General features: G+C 34.9%; 1 protein-coding gene across 5 annotated transcripts in view; it reads right to left on the reverse strand.

Moving 5' to 3' along the window:
* Window positions 1-26357, reverse strand: part of ABCD2 (ATP binding cassette subfamily D member 2) — a gene marked incomplete at both ends in the record, with an annotated part of 79075 nt that overhangs the window by 3919 nt on the left and 48799 nt on the right. For 4 of the 5 annotated variants that reach the window (XM_079714439.1, XM_079714436.1, XM_079714437.1 and 1 more), the window contains 2 exons: window positions 5888-6013; window positions 22874-22958. In XM_079714439.1, coding sequence (XP_079570565.1) covers window positions 5888-6013; window positions 22874-22958 — 211 coding nt within the window. The remainder of the gene's footprint in view (window positions 1-5887; window positions 6014-22873; window positions 22959-26357) is intronic. The other variant, XM_079714438.1, reaches the window with a different exon arrangement.

Here is a 26357-nt window from a genome sequence, read left to right on the forward strand (position 1 = left end):
TTTAAATAAAGTGTGAAATAGATTATTATCTTCTCTATAGAAGTAGAATTCAGTCAAAGAAGTTTGAACAGTTAAAGCCTGATCTACATGGAATGCTCAGCTTACTCACAATTTTAGTCTAGGTTTGAAGTCATGTATATAATGACAGCTTTGGCATATATGTGATCAGCCAAAGCATATAGAGTCCATTATATAGTTACTAACATGTCAAAGGAAAAGATTTTGATTTATGAAATAGAAATGCGAATGTAGAGAGTAGAACGCAGGGTGAATGAAAAAGTGTTTTTATGATTTATACATGAGATACATTTTGAGCTCCTTATAATACATAGAGCAATATAGTAGAGTATAGGGAGTATGATCATAGTAAATTATTTTTCTCATTTTTCTAGCTCTCAGTTTCTTCATCTGTATCATGGGAGTAATTAGACTACCTATACTCTATAGTGTTGTTATTAGGCTTAAATAAAATGAGCCTGGAATAGAATAGGTGCTGAATCAGCATTAGCAACTATTATTATGATGATGAATCAATAAAAAAGTAGGGGAATGATAAAAATGTTATCATAATTTTTTAAAAAGGGAAAATACCATTAGGTTTTTTTTTTTCTCCTGCCCATTTTTGGGTTGGGTTGTTTTTTTTTTAATATTGAGCTGCATGAGCTGTTTATATATTTGGAGATTAATCCTTTGTCCATTGATTCATTTGCAAATTTTTTCACCCATTCTCAAGGTTGTCTTTTTGTCTTGTTTGTAGTTTCCTTTGGTTTACAAAAATTTTAAGTTTCATTAGGTCCCATTTGTTAATTTTTCTTTTTATTTCTATTACTCTAGGAGGTGGATCAAAAAAGATCTTGCTGTGATTTATGTCAAAGAGTGTTCTTCCTATGTTTTCCTCTAAGAGTTTTACAGTGTCTGGTCTTACATTTAGGTCTCTAATCCATTTTGAGTTTATTTTTGTGTATGGTATTAGGGAGTCTTCTAATTTCATTCTTTTACATGTAGCTGTACAGTTTTCCCAGCACCACTTATTAAAGAGACAGTCTTTTCTCCATTGTATATCCTTGCCTCCTTTGCCATAGATTAGTTGACCACGGGTGGGTGGGTTTACCTCTGGGCTTTCTATCTTGTTCCATTGATCTATATTTCTGTTTTTCTGCCAGTGTCATATTGTCTTGATTACTGTAGCTTTGAGGTATAACCTGAAGTCAGGGAGTATGATTCCTACAGCTCTGTTTTTTCCCCTCAAGACCGTCTTGGCTATTCCGGGTCTTTTGTGTCTCCATAGAAATTTTAAGATTTTTTTGTTCTAGTTCCATTAAAAATACCATTGGTAATTTGATAGGGAATGCATTGAATCTGTAGATTGCTTTGGGTAGTATAGTCATTTTCACAATATTGATTTTTCCAATCTAAGAACATGGTATATCTCTCCATCTGTTTGTATCATCTTTAATTTCTTTCAGCTGTGTCTTATAGTTTTCTGCATACAGGTCTTTTGTCTCCTTAGGTAGGTTTATTCTTAGGTATTTTATTCTTTTTGTTGCAATGGTAAATGGGAGTGTTTCCTTAATTTCTCTTTCAGATTTTTCATCGTTAGTATATAGGAATGCAAGAGATTTCTGTGAATTAATTTTGTATCCTGGTTCTTTACCAAATTCATTGATTAGCTCTAGTAATTTTCTGGTGGCATCTTTAGGATTCTCTATGTATAGTATCATGTCATCTGCAAAGAGTGACAGTTTTACTTCTTCTTTTCCAATTTGTATTACTTTTATTTCTTTTTCTTCTCTGATTGCTGTGGCTAGGACTTCCAAAACTATGTTGAAAAGTACTGGTGAGAGTGGACATCCTTGTCTTGTTTCTGATCTTACAGGAAATGCTTTCAGTTTTTCAACATTGAGGATGATGCTGGCTGTGGGTTTGTCATATATGGCCTTTATTATGTTGAGGTAGGTTCCCTCTATGCCCACTTTCTGGAGAGTTTTTATCATAAATGGATGTTGAATTTTGTCAAAAGATTTTTCTGCATCTATTGAGATAATCATATGGTTTTTCTTCTTCAATTTGTTAATATGGTATATCACATTGACTGATTTGCGTATATTGAAGAATCCTTGCATCCCTGGGATAAATCCCACTTGCTCATGGTGTATGATACTTTTAATGTGCTGTTGGACTCTGTTTGCTAGTATTTTGTTGAGGATTTTTTTTTTCTTTTTTGTGGTACACGGGCCTCTCCTGTTGTGGCCTATCCCATTGTGGAGCACAGGCTCTGGACGTGCAGGCTCAGTGGCCATGGCTCAGGGGCCCAGCCGCCCCACGGCATATGGGATCTTCCCGGACCAGGGCATGAACCCATGTCCCCTGCATCGACAGGTGGACTCTCAACCACTGTGCCACCAGGGAAGCCCTGTTGAGGATTTTTGCATCTACATTCATCAGTGATATTGGTCTGTAATTTTCTTTTTTTGTAGTATTTTTGTCTGGTTTTGGTATCAGGGTGATGGTGGCCTCATAGAAAGTGTTTGGGAGTGTTCTTTCCTCTGCAATTTTTTGGAAGAGTTTGAGAAGGATGGGTGTTAGCTCTTCTCTAAATGTTTGATAGAATTCACCTGTGACACCATCTGGTCCTGGGCTTTTGTTTGTTGGAAGATTTTTAATCACAGTCTTAATTTCAGTGCTTGTGATCAGTCTGCTCATATTTTCTATTTCTTCCTGGTTCAGTCTTGGAAGGTTATACCTTTCTAAGAATTTGTCCATTTCTTCCAGGTTGTCCATTTTATTGGCATAGAGTTGCTTATACTAGTCTTTTGGGATGCTTTGTATTTCTGCAGTGTCAGTTGTAACTTCTCCTTTTTCATTTCTAATTTTATTGATTTGAGTCCTCTCCCTCTTTTTCTTGATGAGTCTGCCTAATGGTTTATCAATTTTGTTTATCTTCTCAAGGAACCAGTTTTTAGTTTTATTGATTTTTGCTACTGTCTTCTTTGTTTCTATTTCATTTATTTCTGCTGTGATATTTATGATTTCTTTCCTTCTACTAACTTTGGGGGTTTTTTTTTGTTCTTCTGTCTCTAGTTTCTTTAGGTGTAAGGTTAGGTTGTTTATTTGAGATGTTTGCTGTTTCTTGAGGTCGGATTGTATTGTTATAAACTTCCATCTTAGAACTGCTTTTGCTGCATCCCATAGGTTTTGGATCATCGTATTTTCATTGTCATTTCACTCTAGGTATTTTATGATTTCCTCTTTGATTTCTTCAGTGATCTCTTGGTTATTTAGTAATGTATTGTTTAGCCTCTATGTGTTTGTGTTTTTTTATGGTTTTTTTCCCTGTAATTGATTTTTAATCTCACACAATTGTGGTCAGAAAAGATGCTTGATATAATTTCAATTTTCTTAAATTTACTGAGGCTTGATTTGTGACCCAAGATGTGATCTATTCTGGAGAATGTTCCGTGCACACGTGAGAAGAAAGTGTAATCTGCTGTTTTTGGATGGAATGTCCTATAAATATCAATTAAATCTATCTGGTGTATTGTGTCATTTAAAACTTCTGTTTCCTTATTTATTTTCATTTTGGATGATCTATCCATTAGTGTAAGTGAGGTGTTAAAGTCCCTCACTATTATTGTGTTACTGTCCATTTCCTCTTTTAGAGCTGTTAGTAGTTGCCTTATGTATTGAGATGCTCCTATGTTGGGTGCATATATAGTTATAATTGTTATATCTTCTTCTTGGATTGATCCCTTGATCATTATGTAGTGTCCTTACTTGTCTCTTGTACCATTCTTTATTTTAAAGTCTATTTTATCTGATATGAGTATTGCTACTCCAGCTTTCTTTTGATTTCCATTTGCATGGAATATCTTTTTACACCCCCTCACTTTCAGTCTGTATGTGTCCCTAGGTCTGAAGTGGGTCTCTTGTAGACAGCGTATATGTGGGTCTTGTTTTTGTATCCATTCAGCGAGCCTGTGTCTTTTGGTTGGAGCATTTAATCCATTCATGTTTAAGGTAATTATTGATGTATAAGTTCCTATTACCATTTTCTTAATTGTTTTGGGTTGTTTTTGTAGTTCCTTTTCCTCTCTTGTGTTTCCCACTTAGAGAAGTTCCTTTAGCATTTGTTGTAGAGCTGGTTTGGTTTGGTGGTGTTGAATTCTCTTAGCTTTTGCTTGTCTGTAAAGCTTTTGATTTCTCCATCGAATCTGAATGAGATCCTTGCCAGGTAGAGTAATCTTGGTTGTAGGTTATTCCCTTTCATCACTTTAAATATGTCATGCCACTCCCTTCTGGCTTGTAGAGTTTCTGTTGAGAAATCAGCTGTTAAACTTATGGGAGTTCCCCTGTATGTTATTTGTCGTTTTTCCCTTGCTGCTTTCAATACTTTTTCTTTGTCTTTAATTTTTTCCAATTTGATTACTATGTGTCTCAGAGTGTTTCTCATTAGGTTTATCCTGTATGGGACTCTCTCAGCTTCCTGAACTTGGGTGGCTATTTCTTTTCCCATGTTATAGAAGTTTTTGACTATAATCTCTTCAGATATTTTCTCGGGTCCTTTCACTCTCTCTTCTCCTTCTGGGACCCCTGTAATGCGAACATTGTTGCATTTAATGTTGTCCCAGAGGCCTCTTAGGCTGTCTTCATTTCTTTTCATTCTTTTTTCTTTATTCTGTTCCTCAGCAGTGAATTCCACTGTTCTGTCTTCCAGGTCACTTATCCCTTCTTCTGCCTCAGTTATTCTGCTATTGCTTCCTTCTAGTGTATTTTTCATTTCAGTTATTGTACTGGTCATCTCTGTTTGTTTGTTCTTTAATTTTTCTAGGTCTTGTGAAGCATTTCTTGCATCTTCTCGATCTTTGTCTCCATTGTTTTTCCGAGGTCCTGGATCATCTTCACTATCATTATTCTGAATTCTTTTTCTGGAATGTTGCCTATCTCCACTTCATTTCATTGTTTTTCTGGGGTTTTATCTTGTTCCTTCATCTGGTACATAGCCCTCTGCTTTTTCATCTTGTCTATCTGTCTGTGAATGTGGTTTTGTGTTCCACAGGCTGCAGGACTATAGTTCTTCTTGCCTCTGCTGTCTGCCCTCTGGTGGATGAGGCTATCTAAGAGGCTTGTGCAAGTTTCCTGATGGGAGGGCCCATTAGGTTTTATGAAATATTATTTATAAAACATTTTTGTTCATTTTTCCTTAAAACAAAGCAAAAAAACCCACACTTTTTCTTTCCTGTGCTTTCTCCAACTTAATCATTTGGAGGGATATCAAGTTGTGATATTTCTTTTTCCTGGATTTTTAAAAAAGAACTAAAAAGGTGATGTAAATTATATAAATATATTCTTTCCCAGTGTATGCTATAGAATAATGACTGTTTCAGTTTTTAAAAATCAGTGGATTTTTCTACTTCCTTTCAGAATTATTGGAGTGTGATGATAATTTTCAAAAAATTCATTGTTATAATGTTAGGTTTGGGGTACCTTTTGTTCTTCCATTACTTTTATTTTAGCTCTCATATTTTAATAGCAGTATTTTCACATTTCAATTTTTCCCTTGACATGGAAATACATTGTTTTCAATTTAATTTTGGTAAGGTCCCACCCATTGGGTGGTCAAATTTTTGGAAACCTTAAAACCCTAAACATAGTTACTCAGAAGTATACAGAAAAGATCACTAATCTCTGTCATATGTTATCAAATACATGAACTTCATCCTTTAGCTTGAGAGTGATTTTACTCTTTTAGACATAGTTTAACGTTAACAGAAATACAGGCAGAAAATAACTGAAATGTCTTATGCTCTATAGTAAAAAGTTTGGCAAAGTTATTCTTTCAGAAATATAAAAAAATCATCTATCATAAATGAGCATTGGAAACACTTACCAAAGAGAAGGCCTGTGTGTTATAGAAAGTAAGGAAATTCCAGCCCATTTTGCAGCCTGAAATATCTTTCCTTCAACATCAATGCTGACAGCGCTGGTGCATTCATCCAGCAACGCATATTTTGGTCTTAAAATAAGCACAAATACATTAAATTTTTTCATTTTGAATTGTAAATCTTTCTTTGGGCAATATGAGCTGCAATGTTAACAATTTTAAAGGAGAAAAAGATAAAAATGACAATATTAAAGGTGATATAAATAATAAAACAAAAAAGCAGTCATTACCCTTCTTCAGACTAGAATTTCATATTCTTCTTAGATTTTACTTTTTAAATTAATTTTTATTGGAGTATAGTTGCTTTACAATGTTGTGTTAGTTTCTACTGTACAGCAAAGTCAATCAGCCATATGTATACATATATCCCCTCTTTTTTGGATCTCCTTCCCGTTTAGGTCACTACAGAGCACTGAGCAGAGTTTCTTGAGCTATACAGTAGGTTCTCATTAGTTATCTATTTTATGCATAGTATCAATAATATATATATGTCAATCCCAATCTCCCAATTTATCCCATGCCCCTTTCCCCCTTGGTGTCCATATATTTGTTCTCTACATCTCTTCTTAGATTTTAAAATAGATTTTTTGATTCCTGCTCATAATACAATATGCTTTATTGCAAATGGGTGAATCGTGAATATGAGGCAGAGGAAAAATGAGACAGCTTACTGAATGCACTTTCCTGCAGCATGCAGGTTCATTCTTGGTGACAAGGTTCTGACTAATTAACACAAAAAATACATTACACATAGTAGCTAACTATCAAACAGGTCACAACCCTGTTGGCAAACATTTATTGAGAAGATAATTTTATGAACAATGTGAGTACCTAATCACAATTAATGGAATTTCATTGATCCAAGACCCTGCAAAAGTAAGTACGTTTAATCTGACAAATTTAGAGTAGGAATTTAACCTAGTAACTTTGAGACCATTTTCTTAAGGAAAAAAATCAGTAAATATTTTTCTGATTATACTCAACAATTTTTTTTTCCTAGCTCAATTTTTACTCTGGAAATGATTGTTTACTACTATCAGAGGCACCTATCATTTGCCACCATTTCCTTCTGATAACTCTCTCCCTTTCATTTTCACCCCACAGCTCTTTATCTTTTTTCCTTTCCTCTGTCTTCTTTCAAGCCTGTCTGGACTTATTTGGTACTCAGTAGCATGACTTAGTTTTGTTAATGGGACCAAAGGTCAACTCATGCACTGTCATTTATTGTTTATTTCAAGGTTGAAAATCAGTACCAAGTATTTACCAGGACAACTTCCTCTGAAGAAATTCTGATATTTTAGAATAAATGACAATGAAAGTCCAGGACCAGATGGCTTCACAGGAGAATTCTACCAAACATACAAAGAAGAACTTAAACTGATCCATCCCAAACTCTTCCAAAAAGTTGAAGAGAACACTCCCAAAGACATTCTAATGAAGCCACCATCACTGTGATACCAAAAGCAGACAAAGACATCACCAAAAAAGAAAATTACAGGCCAACAACTTTGGTGAATGTAGACACAAAAATTCGCAAAAAAATTAGCAAACCAAATCCTACAACACATAAAAAAGATCATACACCACAACCAAATGGGATTCATCCCAAGTTCACAAGGATGGTTCAACATAAGCAAATCAATCAATGAGATACACCACATCAGCAAAAGAAAAGATAAAACCACATGATCATATTGAAAAATGCAGAAAGAGCATTTGACAAAATTTAACATCCATTCATGATAAAAACTCTTACCAAAGTGGGTAAAGAGGGAACATATCTCCACATAATAGAAGCTAGTTATGACAAACCCACAGCCAATATAACACTCAACAGTGAAAAGCTGAAAGCCTTCCCACGAAAATCTGGAACAAGATAAGGATGCCCACTCTCCCTCTTCTATTCAATATAGTATTGGAAGTCCTAGCTATAGCAAGCAGGCAAGAAAAAGAAATAAAAGGTATCCAAATTGGAGGAGAAGAACTGAAATGAATTCAGCAAGGTAGCAGGTTACAAGATTAATATACAGAAATGGGTCGTATTTTTTACACTAACAATGAAATATCAGAAGGGAATGCAAAAAAACAATCCCTTTCAAAATCACAGCAAAAAATAAAATAAAATAAAATACTCAGGAATAAACTTCACCAGGAAGTGAAAGACTTATATGCTGAGAACTACAAAATACTAATAAAGGAAATTGAAGATAATTCAAAGAAATGGAAAGGTATCCCACGTTCTTTAGTGTTAAAATGGCCATAGTACACAAAGCAATCTACAGATTTAATGTGATCCCTAACAAATTACCCATGACATTTTTCACAGAACTAGATCAAATAATTCTAAAATTTATATGGAACCCTGGAAGACCCAGAATTGCCAAACAATCCTGAGGAAGAAGAACAGAGCAGGGGGCATAACCCTCTCAGACTTCAGACAATATTACAAAGCTACGGTAATCAAAACAGTGTGGTATTGGCACAAAAACAGACATATGGATCAATGGAAAAGAGAGCCCAGAAATAAACCCACATGCCTATGGACAATTAATCTTTGACAAAGGAGGCAAGTATACACAACGGGGAAAAGACAGTCTCTTCAGCAAGTGGTATTGGGACAGTTGGACAGCTGCATGTAAATAAATGTAATTAGAACACACCCTCACACCAAAAATAAACTCAAAATGGCTTAAAAACTTAAATATAAGGCAAGACACCATAAAACTACTAAAAGAGAACACAGGCAAAACATTCTCTGACATAAATTGTACCAATGTTTTCTTAGTTCAATGTCCCAAGGCAATAGAAATAAAAGCAAAAATAAACAAATGGGACCTAATCAAACTTGTAAGCTTTTGCACAGCAAAGGAAACCATAAGCAAAACGAAAAGACAACCTATAGACTGGGATAAACTATTGGAAAATGATGTGACTGACAAGGGCTTAATTTGCAAAATATACAAACAGCTCCTACAATTCAATAAAAGCAACAATAAAAAAAAACCCAATTGAAAAATGGGCAGAAGACCTAAATAGACAATTCTCCAAATAAAACATACATATAGCCAAAAGGCACATGGAAATATGCTCATCATTGCTAATTATTAGAGAAATGCAAATCAAAAATACAATGTGGTACCACCTCACACCAGTCAGAATGGCCATCATCAAAAAGTCTACAAATAATAAATGCTGGAGAGGTTGTGAAGAAAAGGGAACCATTTTACACTGTTGGTAAGAATGTAAATTGTTACAGCCATTATGGAAAAGAGTATTAAGTTTCCTCAAAAAAACTAAAAATAGAGTTGCCATATGATCCAGCAATCCCACTCCTGTGCATATACCCAGATAAAGCTATAAGTTGCAAAGATGCATGCACTCCTATGTTCATAGCAGCACTATTTACAATAGCCAAGACATGGAAGAAATCTAAATGTCCATCGACAGATGAATGGACAAAAATGAGTACACACACACACACACACACACACACACACACATACAGACTGAAATATTACTCAGCCATAAAAAAGAATGAAATAAGGTCATGTGCAGCAACATGATGCAACTAGAGCTATCATATGGATATGATATATGGAATCTAAAATATGACATAAATGAACCTATCTGTGAAACAAACAGACTCATGGACATAGAGAACAGACTTATGGTTGCCAAGGGGGAGGGGGTTGGGGGAGGGATAGAGTGGGAGGTTGGGGTTAGCAGCTGTAAGCTATTATATATGGAACGGATTAAGAAAAAGATCCTACTGTATAGCACAGAGAACTGTGTTCAGTATCCTATGACAAACCATAGGAGAGGAATTTTTAAAAAAAGAATGTGTGTGTGTATATATATATATATATATATATATATATATATATATATATGTGTAATATATTTATAACCAAATCACTTTGCTGTACAGGAATAATTAACACAACATTGTAAATCAACTATAAGTCAATAAAAAATACATTGTAAAAAATAAAATAAATGACAATGAAAAGACACAAATTGAAACCAGTATTAATTTCACATTCAGCATAATTAATTATTTAGCACTGCAAACTGTTTTTCTATGATGGACTTGCTTATCAATAAGGTCCTGTTACCTACTGGGGTGGGGGAGGTATAGTCGGGGATAATAGATACAGGAGTCAAAGCCAACTTTAACACTCCATTTTACTTTAATATCAGCTCTCTAGGCAAAGAATTAAAAGATCACTGCAGGTTCCCCTTGACAACAGAAATAGTTTTGCGGGTTAGCTTTTGGTTACTGTTGTGGTTTAAGTATTAAGCATTATTTCTGTGTCTCAGAGTTGATTTCTGTTTGTGGATTATTTTCATAAGTGGAAACGAGGGAGAAGAAAATGAAGTATAAAACAGAGAGGTTTGTAGTAAAATTTTCCTTTTTCTATAAATCCCTTTTCAGTAATTAATTTACTTATTGTATTGTATCTTATTTTTTAGAGTGCATTGAGCTAAACAGAAGAGATGCCATTTTAGAATTAGAAAAATAGTATATTTCTTACCATCCATTGTCATAGCAACCCCTAGCCTACCAGATGTAAGATGTATCAAACACTTTGTTTACTTGGTGAGACAGGCTGTGTGTGTGTGTGTCTGTGTGTGCACATATGTAAATATATTAAGCAATGGCTGTATGCTGAAACTGATATAATGAAGTAAAACATTAGATAACATTGTTTCTCAGATTTTCCTTCCATTCTCTTTTGGTGCATCATCAGAAGAGTGAGCCTTGAGAAGGATCTAGTCTATCCACCATAAGAAGGGACTTTTCTGGTGATTCTTTAAACATTAAAATTAAAATCCTCTTGGTCAAGGCCTGTTGGACCAGAGTGGCTTGGCACAACCATGTGGCTCATAGGGTCTTGGTGCTCTGGCCGGGTGTCAGGCCTGAGCGTCTGAGGTGGAAGAGCCAAGTTCAGGACATTGGACCACCAGAGACCTCCAGGCCCCACATGATATCAGTTGGTGAAAGCACTCCCAGAGATCTCCATATAAACGCTAACACCCAGCTCCACTCAAGGACCAGCAAGCTCCAGTGCTGGACACCACATGCCAAATAAATAGCAAGACAGGAACACAACCCCACCCATTAGCAGAGAGGCTGCCTAAAATCATAATAACTTCACAGACATACGAAAACACATCACTGGACGTGGTCCTGCCCACCAGAAAGACAAGATACAGCCTCATCCACCAGAACACAGGCACCAGTCCCCTCCAACAGGAAGCCTACACAATCCACTGAACAAACCTTACCCACTGGGGGAAGGCAACAAAAACAATGGAAACTATGAACCTGCAGCCTATGAAAAGGAGACACCAAACACAGTAAGTTAAGCAAAATGAGAAGACAGAGAAATATGCAGCAGATGAAGGAGCAAGGTAAAAACCCACCAGACCAAACAAATGAAGAGGAAATAGGGAGTCTACCTAAAAAAGGATTCAAACTAATGACAGTAAAGATGATGCAAAATCTTGGAAATAGAATGGAGAAAATAAATAAAAGAAACATTTAACAAGGACCTAGAAGAACTAAAGAGCAAACAAACAATGATGAGCAACACAATAAATGAAATAAAAAATTCTCTAGAAGGAATCAATAGCAGAATAACTGAGGCAGAAGAATGGATAAGTGACCTGGAATATAAAATAGTGGAAATAACTACTGCAGAGCAGAATAAAGAAAAAAGAATGAAAAGAAGAGAGGACAGTATCAGAGACCTCTGGGACAACATTAAACACACCAACATTCTAACTATAGGGGTCCCAGAAGTAGAAGAGAAGAAGAGATATTCTTCTTCAAATATTCAAAATATTTGAAGACATTAAAGTGGAAAACTACCCTAATATGGGAAAGGAAATTGTCAATCAAGTCCAGGAGGTGCAGAGAGTCCCAAAAAGGATAAATCCAATGAGAAACATGCCAAGACACATATTAATCAAACTATCAAAAACTAAATACAAAGAAAAAATATTAAAAGCAGCAAGGGACAAGCAACAAATAACATACAAGGGAATCCCCATAAGGTTAACAGCTGATCTTTCAGCATAAACTCTGCAAGCCAGAAGGGAGACGCAGGACATATTTAAAGTGATGAAAGGGAAAAACCTACAACCCAGATTACTTTACTCAGCATGGATCTCATTCAGATTTGACAGAGGAATTAAAAGCTTTACAGACAAGGAAAAGCTAGGAGAATTCAGCACCACCAAACCAGCAATACAGTAAATGTTAAAGGAAATTCTCTAGGAAGGAAACACAAGAGAAGGAAAACACCTACAAAACCCAACCCAAAACAATTAAGAAAATGGTAAGAGGAACATACATATCGATAACTACCTTAAATGTAAATGGATTAAATGCTCCAACCAAAAGACATAGACAGGTTGAATGGAAACAGAAACAAAACCCATATATATGCTGTGTACAAGAGACCCACTTGAGACCTAGGGACATGTACAGACTGAAACTGAGGGGATGGAAAGAGATATTCTATGCAAATGGAAATCAAAAGAAAGCGGGAGTAGCAATTCTCATAACAGACAAAAAAAGATTTTAAAATAAAGACAAGAGACAAAGAAGGACAATACATAATGATCACGGGATCAATCAAAGAAGAATACAACGATAGTAAATACTAAAGCACCCAACATAAGAGCACCTCAATATATAAGACAAATGCTAACAGCTGTAAAAGGGGAAATCGACAGTAACCCAATAATAGTAGGGGACTTTGACACCTCACTTTCACCTATGGACAGATCATCCAAAATGAAAATAAATAAGGAAACATAAGCTTTAAAGGACACATTAAAGAAGATGGACTTAATTGATATTTACAGGACATTCCATCCAAAACAACAGAATACACTTTCTTTTCAAGTGCTCATGGAACATTCTCCAGGATAGATCATATCTTGGGTCACAAATCAAGCCTCTGTAAAGTTAAGAAAATTGAAATAGTAGCAAATATTTTTTCTGACCACAACGTTATGAGACTACATATCAATTATAGGAAAAAAAACTGTCAAAAATACAAACATATGGAGGCTGAACAATGCATTACTAAATAACCAAGTGATCACTGAAGAAATCAAAGAGGTAATCAAAAAATACCTAGAAACAAATGACAATGAAAACACGACGGCCCACAAAAGGCCTGTATGCAGAGAATTATAAGACATTGATGAAAGAAATTAAAGATGATACAAATAGATGGAGAGATATACCATATTCTTGGATTGGAAGAATCAATATTGTGAAAATGACTCTACTACCCAAAGCAATCTACAGATTCAATGCAATCCCTATCAAACTACCTCTGGCATTTTTCACAGAACTAGAACAAAAAATTTCACAATTTGTATGGAAACATGAAAGACCCCAAATAGCCAAAGCAATCTTGAGAATGAAAAACGGAGCTGGAGCAATCAGGCTCCCTGACTTCAGACTACACTACAAAGCTACAGTAATCAAGACAGTATGGTACTGTCACAAAAACAGAAAGATAGATCAATGGAACAGGATAGAAAGACCAGAGATAAAACCACGCACTTATGGTCACCTTATCTTTGATAAAGGACACAAGAGTGTACAGTGGAGAAAGGACAGTCTCTTCAATAAGTGGTGCTGGGAAAACGGGACAGGGACATGAAAAAGTATGAGATTAGAACACTCCCCAACACCATGCACAACAAAAAGCTCAAAATGGATTAAAGACCTAAATGTAAGACTGGACACTATAAAACTCTTAGAGGAAAACATAGGCAGAACACTCTATGACATAAATCACAGCAAGATCCTTTTTGACCCACCTCCTAGAGAAATGGAAATAAAGACAAAAATAAACAAATGGGACCTAATGAAACTTCAAAGCTTTTGCACAGGAAAGGAAACCATAAACAAGACCAAAAGAAAACCCTCAGAATGGGAGAAAATATTTGCAAATGAAGCAACTGACAAAGGATTAATCTCCAAAATTTACAAGCAGCACATGCAGCTCATGCAGCTCAATAACAAAAAAACAAACAACCCAATCCAAAAATGGGCAGAAGACCTAAATAGACATTTCTCCAAAGAAGATATACAGACTGCCAACAAACACATGAAAGAATGCTCAACATCATTAATCATTAGAGAAATGCATATCAAAACTACAATGAGATATCATCTCACACCAGTCAGAATGGCCATCATCAAAAAATCTAGAAACAATAAATGCTGGAGAGGGTGTGGAGAAAAGGGAACACTCTTGCACTGCTGGTGGGAATGTGAATTGGTACAGCCACTATGGGGAACAGTATGGAGGTTCCTTAAAAAACTACAAATAGAACTACCATATGACCCAGCAATCCCACTACTGGGCATATACCCTGAGAAAACCATAATTTAAAAAGAGTCATGTACCAAAATGTTAATTGCAGCTCTATTTACAATAGCCAGGAGATGGAAGCAACCTAAGTGTCCATCATCAGATGAATGGATAAAGAAGATGTGGCACATATATAAAATGGAATATTACTCAGCCATAAAAAGAAACGAAATTGAGCTATCTGTAGTGAGGTGGATGGACGTAGAGTCTGTCATACAGATTGAAGTAAGTCAGAAAGAGAAAGACAAATACCATATGCTAACACATATACATGGATTCTAAGAAAAAAAAAAAGTCATGAAGAACCCAGGGGTAAGATGGGAATAAAGACACAGAACTACTAGAGAATGGACTTGAGGATATGGGGACAGGGAAGTGTAAGCTGTGACGAAGTGAGAGAATGGCATGGACATATATACACTACCAAACGTAAAATAGATAGCTAGTGGGAAGCAGCGCATAGCCCAGGGAGATCAGCTCGGTGCTTTGTGACCACCTAGAGGGGTGGGATAGGGAGGGTGGGAGGGAGGGAGATGCAAGAGGGAAAAGATATGGGAACATATGTATATTTATAACTGATTCACTTTGTTATAAAGCAGAAACTAACACAGCATTGTACAGCAATTATACTCCAATAAAGATTAAAAAGAAAAAAAACACGACAGCTCAAAAGCTATGGGCTGCAGCAAAAGCAGTTCTAAGAGGAAAGTGTATAGCAATACAATCCTACCTCAGGGAACAAGAAACATCTCAAATAAACAACCTAACATATCACTTAAAGGAATTAGAGAAAGAAGAACAAATAAACCCAAAAGTTAGCAGAAGGAAAGAAATCACATACATCAGATCAGAAATAAATGCAAAAGAAATGAAGGAAACAGTAGCAAAGATCAATAAAACTAAAAGATGGTTTTTGGAGAAGATAAACAAAATTGATAAACCATTAGCCAGACTCATTAAGAAAAAGAGGGATAAGACTCAAATCAATCCAGAATTGGAAATGAAACAGAGAAGTAACAACTGACACTGCAGAAATAGAAAAGGTCATGAGAAATTACTACAAGCAACTATATGCCAATAAAATGGACAACCTGTAAGAAATGAACAAGTTCTTAGGAGAGCACAACCTTCTGAGACTGAACCAGGAAGAAACAGAAAATATGAACAGCCCAATCACAAGCACTGAAATTGAAACTGTGATTAAAAATCTTCCAAGAAACAAAAGGCCGAGACCAGATGACTTCACAGGCGAATTCTATCAAACATTTAGAGAAGAGCTAACATCTATTCTCCTCAAACTCTTCCAAAATATAGCAGAGGGAGGAACACTCTCAAACTCATTCCACGAGGCCACCATCACCCTGATATCAATACCAGACAAAGATGTCGCAAAACAAGAAAACTATAGGCCAACATCACTGATGAACATAGATGCTAAAATCTTCAACAAAATACTAGCAAACAGAATCCAACAGCACATTAAAAGGATCATACACCATGATCAGGTGGGGTTTATCCCAGGGATGCAAGGATTCTTCAATATATATAATTAATCAATGTGATACACCATATTAACAAATTGAAGAAGAAAAACCATATGATCATCTCAATAGATGCAGAAAAAGCTTTCAACAAAATTCAACACCCATTTATGATTAAAACCCTTCAGAACATAGGCATAGAGGGAAATTACCTCATCATAATAAAGACCATATATGACAAACCCACAGCAAACATTGTTCCCAATGGTAGAAAAATTAAAACAATTTCCACTAATATCAGGAACAACACAAGATGCCCACTCTCACCATTATTATTCAACATAGTTTTGGAAGTATTAGCCACAGCAATCAGAGAAGAAAAAGAAATAAAAGGAATCCAAATCGGTAAAGAAGAAGTAAAGCTGTCACTGTTTTCAGATGACATGACACTATACATAGAGAATCCTAAAGATGATACCAGAAAACTAGAAGGAGTAATCAGTGAATTTGGTAAAATAGCAGGATACAAATGAATGCACAGAAATCTCTTGCATTCCTATACACTAATGATGAAAAATATGAAAGAGAAATTAAGGAAACACTCCCATTTACCATTGCAACAAAAATAATAAAATATCTAGGAATATACCTACCTAAGGAGACAGAAGACCTATATGCAGAAAACTATAAGACACTGATGAAAGGAATTAAAGATGATATGAATATATGGAGAGATATACCATGTTCTTGGATTGGAAGAGTAAACATTGTGAAAATGACTATACTACCTAAAGCAATCTACAGATTCAAGGCAATCTCTATCAAACTACCAATGGCATTTTTCACAGAACTAGAACAAAAAATTTCACAATTTGTATGGAAACACAAAAGACCCCCAATAGCCAAAGCAATCTTGAGAAAGAAAAACGAAGCTGGAGGAATCAGGCTCCCTGACTTCAGACTATACTACAAAGCTACAGTATTCAAAACCATATGGTGCTGGCACAGAACTGGAACTATAGATCAATGGAACAGGATAGAAAGCCCAGAGATAAACCCACACATGTATGGTCACCTTATCTTTGATAAAGGAGGCAGGAATGTACAGTGGAGAAAAGACAGCCTCTTCAATAAGTGGTGCTGGGAAAACTGGAAAGCCAAATGTAAAAGAATGAAATTAGAACACTCCCTAACACCAAACACAAAAATAAACTCAAAATGGATTAAAGACCTAAATGTAAGTCCAGACACTATAAAACTCTGAGAGGAAAACATAGGCAGAACACTCTATGACATAAATCACGGCAAGATACTTTTTGACCCACCACCTAGAGAAATGGAAATAAAAACAAAAATAAACAAATGGGACCTAATTAAACTTAAAAGGTTTTGCATATCAAAGGAAGCCATAAACATGACAAAAAGACAGCCCTCAGAATGGAAGAAAATATTTGCAAATGAAGCAACTGACAAAGGATGAATCTCCAAAATATACAAGCAGCTAATGTAGCTCAATATCGAAAAAAAAACCAACCCCATCCACACATGGGCAGAAGCCCTAAATAGACATTTCTCCAAAGAAGATATAAAGATTGCCAGCAAACACATGAAAGAATGCTCACCATAACTAATTATTAGGGAAATCAAAATTACAATGATGTATCACCTTACACCAGTCAGAATGGTCATCATCAAAAAATCTACAAACAGTAAGTACTGGAGAGGGTGTGTAGAAAAGGGAACCCTCTTGCACTGTTGGTGGGAATGTAAATTCATACAGCCACTATGGAGAACAGTATGGAGTTCCTTAAAAAACTAAAAATAGAACTACCATACTACCCAGCAATCCCACTACTGGGCATACACCCTGAGAAAACCATAATTCAAAAAGAGTCATGTACCACAATGTTCATTGCAGCACTATCTAGGATAGCCATGACATGGAAGCAATCTAAGTGTCCATTGACAGATGAATGGTTAAAGAAGATGTGTCATATATATACAATGAAATATTACTCAGCCATAAAATGAAATGAAGTTGTGTTATATGTAGCAAGGTGGATGGACCTAGAGTCTGTCATACAGAGTGAAGTAAGTCAGAAAGAGAAAGACAAATACCATATGCTAACACATATATATGGAATCTAAAAAAAAAAATGCAGAACAGGAATAAAGATGCAGATGTAGAGGATGGACTTGAGGACACAGGGAAGGGGTAGGGTAAGCTGGGATGAAGTGAGAGAGTGGCATGGACATATATATACTACCAACTTTAAAGTAGATAGGTAGTGGGAAGCAGCTGCATAGCACAGGGAGATCAGCTCGGTGCTTTGTGTCCACCTAGAGGGGTGGGTTAGGGAAGGTGGAAGGAGACGCAAGAGGGAGGGGATATCAGGATATATGTATACATATAACTGATTCACTTTGTTATACAGCAGAAACTAGCACAACATTGTAAAGAATTATACTCCAATGAAGTTGTTTAAAAAAAGCAAAAAGTACCCCCCAAAAATAAAAATAATAAAATTAGTAATCCTTTTAAAAAAATTAAAATCCTCTCAAAAAGAGTATACAACTTTGATACTTAATACTCCTTGCCAAAGTTCTCCATTTTAGTTAGCTCAAGTGTTCCACATTACAGCTCAAATCTTGTTATTAACCCTTTGAGAATGAGGGGAGGCACTTTCTCATTATTATACTTTTCCTTCACTCGATTTTTAAAAAATTTTACTTTAAAAAAATTTATTTATTTTTGGGTGCATTGGGTCTTTGTTGCTGTGTGTGGGCTTCCTCTAGTTGTGGTGACCTGGGGCTACTCTTTGTTGCAGTGTGCGGGCTTCTCATTGCGGTTGTTTCTCTTGTTGTGGAGCACAGGCTCTAGGCCTACAGGATTCATTAGTTGTGGCAGGTGGGCCCAGTAGTTGTGGCTTGCAGGCTCTAGAGGGCAGGCTTGTAGTGCACGGGCTTATTTGCTCCACGGCATGTGGGATCTTCCCACACCAGGGCTCGAACCCGTGTCCCCTGCATTGGCAGGTGGATTATTAACCACTGTGCCACCAGGGAAGCCCTATTTTTACTTTTTATTGAAGTATAGTTGATTTACAATGTTGTGTTGATCATTGCTGCACAGCAAAGTGATTCAGATACACACACACACACACACACACACACACTTTTTTTTTCCCCTTCAGCCACACTGCGTGGCATGTGGGATCTTAGTTCCTTGACCAGGGATCAAACCCGCACCCCGTGCATTGGAAGCATGGAGTCTTAACCACTGGACTGCCAGGGAAGTCCCTATGTACATATATATATATATTTTTTTGCAGTATGCGGGCCTCTCCCGTTGCAGAGCACAGGCTCCGGACACGTAGGCCCAGAGGCCACGGCTCACAGGCCCAGCTGCTCCGCGGCATGTGGGATCTTCCTGGACTGGGGCACAAACCTGCGTCCCCTGCATTGGCAGGCAGATTCTTAACCACTGAGCCATCAGCAAAGCCCCTATACATTCTTTTTTGATATTGTTTTTCATTATGGTTTATCACAGGATATTGAGTACAGTTCTCTGTGCTATATAGTAGGCCCTTGTTGTTTATCCATTCTATATATAAAGCTTACATCTGCTAATCCCAACTTCCCACTCCATCCCTCCCCCAAGCCCCTCCCCGTTGGCAACTATCAGTCTGTTCTTTCTGTCTGTGAGTCTGTTTCCATTTCATAGAGGAGTTCATTTGTGTGATATTTTAGATTTCACATATAAATGATATCACGTGGTACTTGTCTTTCTCTTTCTGACTTACTTCCCTTAGTATGATAATCTCTAGTTGTATCCATGTTGCTGCAAATGGCATTATTTCGTTCTTCTTTATGGCTGAGTAGTATTCCATTATATATATGTACCACATCTTCTTTATCCATTCATCTGTTGATGGACATTTAGGTTGTTTCCATGTCTTGGCTATTGTGAATAGTGCTGCTATGAACATAGGGGTTCATGTATCTTTCTGAATTATAGTTTTGTCCAGATATATGCCCAGGAGTGGGATTGCTGAATCATATGGTAATTCTATTTTTAGTTTTCTGAGGAACCTCCATACTGTTTTCCACAGTGGCTGCACCAACTTACGTTCCCACCAACAGTGCAGGTCCTTCACTGGATTTAGCATTTCTATTTCATTTTATTTTCTTCTCAATAAATTTTGCTTTTCAACTTGCTCATCTTCCCTCATCTTTCTGTGGAGCACTAAATTCTTTCCACTGTTATAACTTTATTTTTATTCAGTATCACATTATATCCAAAATATTTTAGATACAAAAGTTTCAAGTATTTAAGTTATAGGTACTTAAAATCTCTTTAGGTTAGCATCTTTTATTAATGCCTGTTGTTTTTTCTTACAGAGCTTATCTTATTAACACACTGACATAGTGAGAAATTTATGATCATACCTTACATTCCATTATATTACATTTCACCAATTATGCTGGGGATCATATTACTGAGTATTTATGGATGAGGCTCAAACAGATTCAGGGTAATAGTGGGTGACAGCTAGTCATAAATGTCGCACTGTAAAGTTTACTCTTGAATCTCACCAAATCATCTCAAAAAGGTCATTCTAAAATGCACTTCACTAAAAATTCTGAGTTCACAAATTTTGGTTCATACTTTTTTAGCTTGCCGTATTCTTGAACTAACTGTGTCGTTATTACAAATACCATGTTATTACACAATATTTTTTCACTAATAAAATCCAGGTATAACACAAAAATCATACATATTTGTATGATTTAATTTATATGAAATTGTAGAACAGGAGAAGTAATTTATGAGGATAGAAATCAGAACAGAAATTGTCTACAGAGAGATTTGCCTGGAAAGGGGCATGAGAGACTTTCTATGGTGATGGAAACATACTTTATGTTAATTGGGATATTGGTTACATAATGTATATACATTTGTCAAAAGTCATAGAATTGTATACTTAAATACATTTATGTATTTGGTACATAAATGTTATAATAATAATAACACTAATGATAATACTAATAAATAAACCCTGGCTAGCAATTACATAATAGTACACATAATAGCATACAAAATAAAAAGAGAGATATAGGGAATTCCCTGGCAGTCCAGTGGTTAGGACTCTGTGCTTTCACTGCCATGGGCCTGGGTTCGATCCTTGGTCAGGGAACTAAGATCCTTCAAGCCGTGTGGTGTGGCCAAAAAAAAAGAAGAGGGATATAAACTGCAGTATACTGTATGAAAGTAGTTACATTAAAAAATAACAACCAACTTTTGTATACCAAAATAGAGAAAAAAACTATACCAAACTTTTATGTGTTACAGGTAGTACAGGTAGTGAGACAACAGATTTTTTCTTATTTTTACTTATCTAATTTTCTACTTTTATAAAATAAACATATAATTATATTTAATAAAGTTGTTTAAATTATTTTTAATGATAAATATTTTATGTTATATTCTTACCGAAAAGGCTGACCCTAAATATAATCAAGGTTTTAGCTCTAATTTCCAGTTTACAAGACAAATAGGAGATTGAGGAAAGAGGTAAAGGGATCTCATGAGGAAGGAATCAGATCAATCTAGAAAGGACAACATTCTTACAGGACAACTGACCCAGTTTCTTTAACAAGTCAATGGCATAAAAGATGGGGGAAGGGGACAGAGGCAGGGAGAAGAAGAGACTCTTTAAATTAAAAAATAATTAAGAGATATATAACAACAAAATTCAGTATATAAAATTTGTTTGTATCTTGGTTTGAACAAACCAAGTATAAAAAGATATTTTTGAGACAATCAGGGAAAATGAATATGAACCAGGTATTAAATGATTTTAAATGATTATAATCAAATTTTTAGTTATGATTATGACATATTATATAAGAAAATATCCCAATATTTCAGAGACTGATGCCAAAGTATTTAATGAAAAAATTCCATGATTTTGGATTTGCTTTAAAATGCTTCATAAATAAAAAATAGATAAATCAAGTGCTGTATTAAATCAGTGTGATGAGAATACGGGGTTCATCTTACAATTTTCTCTTCTTTGATGAAGTTGTAATGGTTTTTCCATAATAAAAGATTTTTAAAAAAATTGGTAGCCATCTTGTTGCTAAGTGTTTAATGAAGCTTACTTGATAATTTTTTTGTGTGTGGTTTTTATCAGCTTTTAAATGTTCCCTATGAAGTTATTATTGCTTCCACTGGAGCTTCTTCAAGAGTATGGCATATGCCCCAGCTTATGGTCTATTCAGGCATTCATGTACATAACTCTTGGGCTTTTTTGCCCAAGATATAAGTATTAAAAGTGAGTAACAACTCAGGTTTTCATTACCAGAGGCCTAATGTAAAAAAAAAAAAAAAAAAAGGGGGAATTTATTTTTCACAGAAGAATAGGACAAAAAAGAAGAATAAATCAGAAGAGCTTTAATACTTATTTCCAATGTCTTATGTTTGGTACCTTGAATTCAAAAGGCTATGAAGCTGGTTGCAAATAGAAAAGTTTTATCAAGAGAAATTTTTTCCTGCATCTCTTTATTTCTGAGTCCATGAAGACTTAGGCTGGCTAGTTCCTTTTTCCATTGGATATGCCTCTGATTTTCAAAGAGGAGAGCACTACTAAGTTTTATAGGCTAGTGAGTGGTTAGAAAGTTAATTTAGCTTGAATTTAATAATTTAATTGAGAAGTATTACTGAATGTCTACCTCCTGTGTTCACAACAGTATAACAGTGGTTATGTATTCTTCACATTTTAAAATTAGTAATAATCCTACTTTCAAACTTAGGACATATAAAAATTTAATTTTGTCATCTAACATTACTCAACAAAAAAATTTTAAAAATACTTGGAGATTTCTGTCACATTAAAAAATAACCTAGGAAATTAGAAAACTGTAAATTCTAAGCACTAGTTTTTCAGAAAAATATTTTCAGACTAAAGATGAGGGCACGGAATCCTATCCAAACATTTTTTGGTTACAACAATGGAATAGTCATTACTTGAGTATAATATACTTACCTATGATAAAACATGCGAGCCATGCCCATTCTTTGCTTTTCCCCTCCTGACAGGACATCTTTCCAGTCCATAACAGCATCCCATCCTTTAAAATATATATAAGTATATATTTTATAAAGCATCTTTTAACTAAAGAGAGCATCTTTTACAGTTTTTATCTAGACAAGTGATTCCTAGCAAGTTTAAGTTATTAACACAAAGAACCTGATATTTCTCAGAAATGCTTGGATAAGCTAGAGAGTCTTATTTTTAAGCATTTTATTTTAGATTTGATATTTTTTACCAGTAATAATTACTTACATTGACAAAACGTCTTCTAAGAATTCCAAATACTGACACTGAAAATGTGTTTGTTCCTGAATATCTCCAAAGAGTTGATAGACTTATTTTGGAGGGTGGTGGGAGAAAAGATCAACAGATTTGCATAGGCTTACTGCAAAGTCTACAAAGGGTATGACAGGAGCTAACTTAAATGGTTTCCATCTGCCTGGCACTTTATATGAGTTTTCTCATTATATATCTCACAACGTTATTAGGTAGCTATTATTAGTTTTATTTTATAGGTCGATAAGCTGAAATTCATGGAGAAATTGATATATCAAATTTTACACAGCTATATATTAGAGCTACGATTTATATGCAGGTCTATTTATATGCAGGACTTTCTGTTGGCTATTTATTTAAAAAGCAAGCCTTCTATTTTTTTTTTAAATAGGTTAGATCAATACATACTGATATAGAAACGTACTTAAGAGTATTTTTTATATGGAAAACCAAATTGCAGAATTGTGTGTGTTTGTATACAGTTGACCCTTGAACAACACAGATTGAACTGTGAAATACTTATATAGGTATTTTTTTCAATAGTAAATACTACAGTACTATACAATTTGCAGTTGGTTTAATCCACAAATGCAGAATGGCAGATATGGAGGAACCTTGGTTAGAGACAGCCTACTATAAGTTATATGCAGATTTTTCGATTGCCTTGTAAAACTTTTGAGTTTAGTGGAACAAAGGACATGATTTATATAAAATTAAAGTTTCCTTTGACTCAAATACTTTTCTCTTTTGCCTTCTCAGTTGGCAGGGGGGAAATTTTTTAAGCCCAGAACACTTCTCTACTGTATAGCAATCTGAATCTATTTTTCAAATCCTCACTTATGTTTCATAAATGCTATACAATTAAGTCATAGAGAAAATTTTCTTTCTAGAAGCAAGAATTTTCACTAGAAGCAAGAACACATATACATATATAAATTATGATTGCATTTCTGTAAATAAATACACATACACAACCTCTCTGGGAATAGAATTATGAGACTTTTACTTTCTAAGCTATACATTTTTATAATATTTGAAAATTTTATTATTTAAAAATTATTTTATGGCCTTTCTTAATTTTGTAATAAGAAGAAAACGTTACTTAGAAACAAAACCATGGGGCCTATTAGGAAGACAGCCATATCAAGTATTTTTCTGAAGTGGGAATATCATAAAATGGAGCAGACTAGGCAAAACCTGATTTTCAAAGAGGAAAATGACTGTCAAAACTTCACACACACACACACACACACACACACACATATTTCCAAATTCCAGAGTATTCAAGGCTTAATTTTTCCATTTGGAAAAAATCCAGGCTCTTTGCTTTCTTTATTCTTCCTCAGATGAACTTTCATCTTTATTAAATTTTCTAAATAAACTTGGTCAAAGGGAAAGGAAATAAGAAGTAGAGTTTCATTGTTTCTTGTGCCCTGGATTGAAAATAAGATTTTCCCTGTTTCCCAATGATACTCCCCAGTAGGGACCAATGTTCATTCTTGGGCAAACTTCCAGGAATTTTCTATCTATTTAAAACCATAGTTTTATATTAGGAAAAAACAATCTCTAAATGCCATGTGGTTCAAAGTTCTTGCTTCTAGTGAAAACTGTTGAAATAAAATTTTCTCTATGACTTAACTTTATAGCATTTATGAAACATAAATGAGGATTTGACAAATAGGTTCAGATTGCTACACAGTGGAGAAAAATTCTGGGCTTTAAAAAATTTCCCCCCTCAACTGAGAATGCACAAGACAAAAGTATTTGGGTCAAAGGAAGCTTTAATTTCATGTATTTAAATAAATCATGTCCTTTGTTCCACTAAACCCAAAAGTTTTAGTAGGCAATATTTCATGATCAGAGAACATATAAATCAAAACTCTAAGTCATAATATCATCTTTGATGTTGAAATGGTGAGAATAAGTCAGCTAAGAAGTGAACAGTTTTCCTGCTTCCTAAAGATGAACAAACTGCTTTAGTTCACGTCTATTCATTAACACTTTTACTCCTTTCTATCTTGTAATATCTTTGATGAAATAAAACATAGTTTTAAAATCCATCTTTTACTAAAGCAAAGAATATCTCTAAGCAAAGTGTTAGCTAATCTTACTAGAACTTCAGCAGGCTTCTTCCAGAGTAAGTGATGCCCTTGCAAATTTAAATGCTTTCCTGCTTTGCTTTAAAACACGTTTCATGTTTTAAGGACTAGGCAAGTAAAGTGGGTTTCCTTAGCGTTTGTTTTTTTTATGTGTAAGGATATAGCAAGTCTTATTAGCATCTAAGAAGCTAAGATAGCATAACGCAGTAGCATAGCCTAATATAGAATATTGACTTTCAAGTCCCATCTGTGTTTGAATCCCTGTCCCACCACTTGCTGAGGGCCCTGGGTAAACTACTAAACTTCTGAATTTCATCTGTAAAAGGAAGTTGGTAAAACCCACATCATCAGGCAGTCACAAATATTAAACAGGATGACACTGTAAATTGCTTAATATGTTATATTCTGCAGAGTAAGTACTCAATAAACCATAACAATTACTATTACATTATTAAGGTTAGAAAATTATTAAAAACAGTTCCAGAATTTCTTTTGACTTCTAAAAGGATAGAATATCTCATGTTTATTATAAATTTCTATTCAGATTGTTCGATTTCAAACTTACCCAAAATAACTTACCCAAAATTAACAGGCAGCTGTTATTCAGCCACAGTGTTTTAAAACTGGGGAAAAGTTGACCATATGAAACAAAAAGAAAACCTTCTTTCCATATTTACAGCACTTATGAATTATGATATTATAAACACAATAAAATAAATAGAATAATGCCTCTTTTACCTAACTCATTTGCTTATTGTAAGGATCAATAAAGTAATACATGTGAACTTTCTATATAAAATATCAAGTACCATCACACAAAGACAAAATATCATGGTATCAATATCAACTAGTTCTATTACCTTTAGCAACTGATTCTTACACATTTACTATGTGCCACTGTTCTAAATACTTTACATACAGTCTAATTTAATCTTCACAGAATCTTTATAAGGTAGATATTTATTCCCACTTTAGAGGTGAAGATACAGAGAACAGAGCTATTTAAGATTTTATTTCAACATCTTTATTAGAGTATAATTGCTTTACAATGTGTTAGTTTC

The sequence above is a fragment of the Hyperoodon ampullatus genome (assembly GCF_949752795.1).
Source record: "Hyperoodon ampullatus genome assembly, chromosome: 11".
In the NCBI taxonomy this organism is placed as follows: Eukaryota; Metazoa; Chordata; class Mammalia; order Artiodactyla; family Ziphiidae; genus Hyperoodon; species Hyperoodon ampullatus.